The sequence below is a fragment of the Crocuta crocuta genome, unplaced genomic scaffold, assembly GCF_008692635.1.
Source record: "Crocuta crocuta isolate KB4526 unplaced genomic scaffold, BGI_CrCroc_1.0 scaffold334, whole genome shotgun sequence".
NCBI classification, from domain to species: Eukaryota; Metazoa; Chordata; class Mammalia; order Carnivora; family Hyaenidae; genus Crocuta; species Crocuta crocuta.
The window spans coordinates 3,416,038-3,418,383 of record NW_027533260.1 but is presented as its reverse complement, the minus strand read 5'-3'; the positions used below and the strand labels follow the sequence as shown (position 1 = coordinate 3,418,383).

The 2,346-nt window shown below is 67.0% G+C and overlaps 1 protein-coding gene and 1 non-coding gene across 2 annotated transcripts in view; both read left to right on the top strand.

Moving 5' to 3' along the window:
- The window catches only part of NOP53 (NOP53 ribosome biogenesis factor), a gene marked incomplete at its 5' end in the record, with an annotated part of 7,417 nt that extends 5,144 nt beyond the window's left edge, over positions 1-2,273 (top strand). The window contains 4 exon segments of the mRNA XM_077747178.1: positions 439-713; positions 1,208-1,409; positions 1,412-1,597; positions 2,193-2,273. Of these exon segments, the coding sequence (XP_077603304.1) occupies positions 439-713; positions 1,208-1,409; positions 1,412-1,597; positions 2,193-2,273 (744 nt within the window).
- Positions 1,638-1,747, top strand: LOC144217805 (small nucleolar RNA SNORD23). Its single transcript, XR_013330959.1, has one exon. It is a non-coding gene; the product is annotated as a small nucleolar RNA SNORD23 (small nucleolar RNA).
- Positions 2,274-2,346: the final 73 nt, after the last annotated feature.

Here is a 2,346-nt window from a genome sequence, read left to right as displayed (position 1 = left end):
CCTGGTTCTTGCAGTTTTTTTTCCTTTTTTTTTTTTTAATGTTTGTTTCTGAGAGAGAGTGGGAGGGAGGGGCGAATCCCAAGCAGGCTCCGTGCTGTCAGAGCAGAGCGCGCTGCGGGGCTTGAACCCACAAACCGGAATCAGGACCTGAACCCAAACCAAGAGTCGGACATTTAACTGACCGCACCACCCAGGTGCCACCTCCTGCATTTGTCACAGGCCCTGCAGGGCCCGGGGCCACCCTAGGGGTCTTCATCAGCCCTGTGTCACCTGCGCCCTGCTCTCAGTGACAGAGGCAGCCTCGTGCCCTCGTCCGCAACTGCGGCTCCCACGGGGGTCACCGGGACTCTCAGGGAGGGCAGGCCGCGCCCCTGCCTGCGGGGGGCTCACCCGGCCTGAGGACAGGGCTCCCAGGCCTCATCCTGCCTTGTCCTCCAGCGGCCGCCGCGTCTGCACGTCAAGCCCTCCCAGGTCCCTGCCGTGGAGGTGACGCCCGCTGGGGCCTCCTACAACCCATCCTTTGAGGACCACCAGGTACGCGGCTCTGGGCAGCGCATGCGTGCACACGCGCGTGCACGTACACACCTGGGCACCTGGCCGTGGTTGGTTCCCTCCTGGGGCTCGTGGTCCAGTGGGGGGCTTGGGAGTTGGGGGGTCAGGGAAGGCTTCCCAGAGGAGGGGACGTCAGAGCTTCGACCAAAGGTCAACCCAGGGTAGTTGAGTGATGTGGACGCTTGGCCGGGAGAGCCCTGTTTGTGTCGCGGGGTCCGTGAACTCTGGGGTCGTGAATGGAGGACGAGCCGCCTCCGGGAGGGCATGGGCTCCCAGAGAGACTCAGAGACGGAGAAGGCGCAGGATGCTGGGGCGGGTGCTGCTCAGCCTCATTCATGGTAGGAGTGTGTCTCGCGGCCCCCCAAGAACGAGGGGGCTTCTCCTTACCCGCCGAGGGCAGAGAGTCCGTCATGGCGAGCGTTGGGGTGAGGTTGCCGGCGAGCAGAGGGGGTTCGGTCAGGGCTGACAGATGCTGGGCCAGGACCGGAGGCAGCAGCCCGTCTGCTCTTCGCTGAAGCTGCTCCAGAGACCGGGGCCTCGCGCCTCGGGGATCCCCCGCTGCAGCCGCGCGGCCCTCACCAGCGCTCGAACGTTCCATTCGCCCCCCGTTCCCACCTTCCCGTGGCTGCCCCCGCTGTTTTTCCTGTCTTTACAGGCTTGCCTCAGCANCTACTTCTTCCCCCTCCACCCCCCAGGAGTCTGCATTCCAGGAGATGTGCCAGGGGCTGCTAGAGGAGTCCGACGGGGAGGGGGAGCCCGGCCAAGACAAGGGGCCCGAGGCTGGAGGGGAGCAGGCCGAGGGAGCTGAGGCCTCGGTCATGGCCATGCGCCCGGCCGCCATGGAGAAGAAGACTGANGGAGGCCATCCTGGCCCCCAGGAGCCCCATGTTCTCAAAGGGCTGCAAGCCCCAGTGGGGCCTTTGGATGCTGCCCCCGGCCCGGCTCACCCTCCGGGCACCCCTCGCCCGTGCTCTCCAGGTACCAGGACCCCGACATCGACGTGCAGCTCAGCTCAGAGCTCTCGGGCTCTCTGAGGACCCTGAAGGTACCTGCTTGCAGGGGGGATGTGCTGGGGGGGGGCCCTGTGCCCAGTGATGATCCCCATCCTTGCTCCCCGTGCCCCCAGGGGCTGTGGGCGACATCACGGCTGCCCCCGGGTCGGGCCGGCTGGGCTGATGCCTGGGGGCTGAGGGCACAGGGTCCTCGGGGTGTGCTGGTTCGAGCTCGTGACCCCCAGAAGGCCTTTCTCCCCCGACCCCTGGTCTCACAGCCCCGCCTTTCCCCTCTTCAGTCCCAGAGAGGTCTTTCCAAAGCCCGGAATGGGCCTTGTCCCCGCCCGGCTCAGAACCTGCTGCGGCGCCCAGGGACCCTGGGCTTCTCCCCGCGGCCGCTGCACGGTGCAACCTGCCTTGGGGCACCGCCCAGCTCTGCGTCAGCACCGAGCCAACTGGGCGCTGTGTCCTGTGTCCCCTGGCCTTCACCCCTGCCTGGCGTGCCCTCTGCTCCTTCCCGCTGATCCCCGCACCCCCAGCACAGATAGTCTGCGCATCCACACCCACCACCGTCCTCCCCAGGGGCCAGGCCGTGCCCGTAGAGAGGTCATAGGGCCCCCCCGTTGAGGCTTCCTCTCTGTCCCGCAGCCCGAAGGCAACATCCTCCGCGACCGGTTCAAGAGCTTCCAGAAGAGAAACATGATCGAGCCTCGGGAGAGAGCCAAGTGAGCCCCGGGCCTGGCAGGGGGCAGGGCTGGGAAGCTCCTACACCGGACGGGGGGGGGGTGAGGGGGGCTGGCTG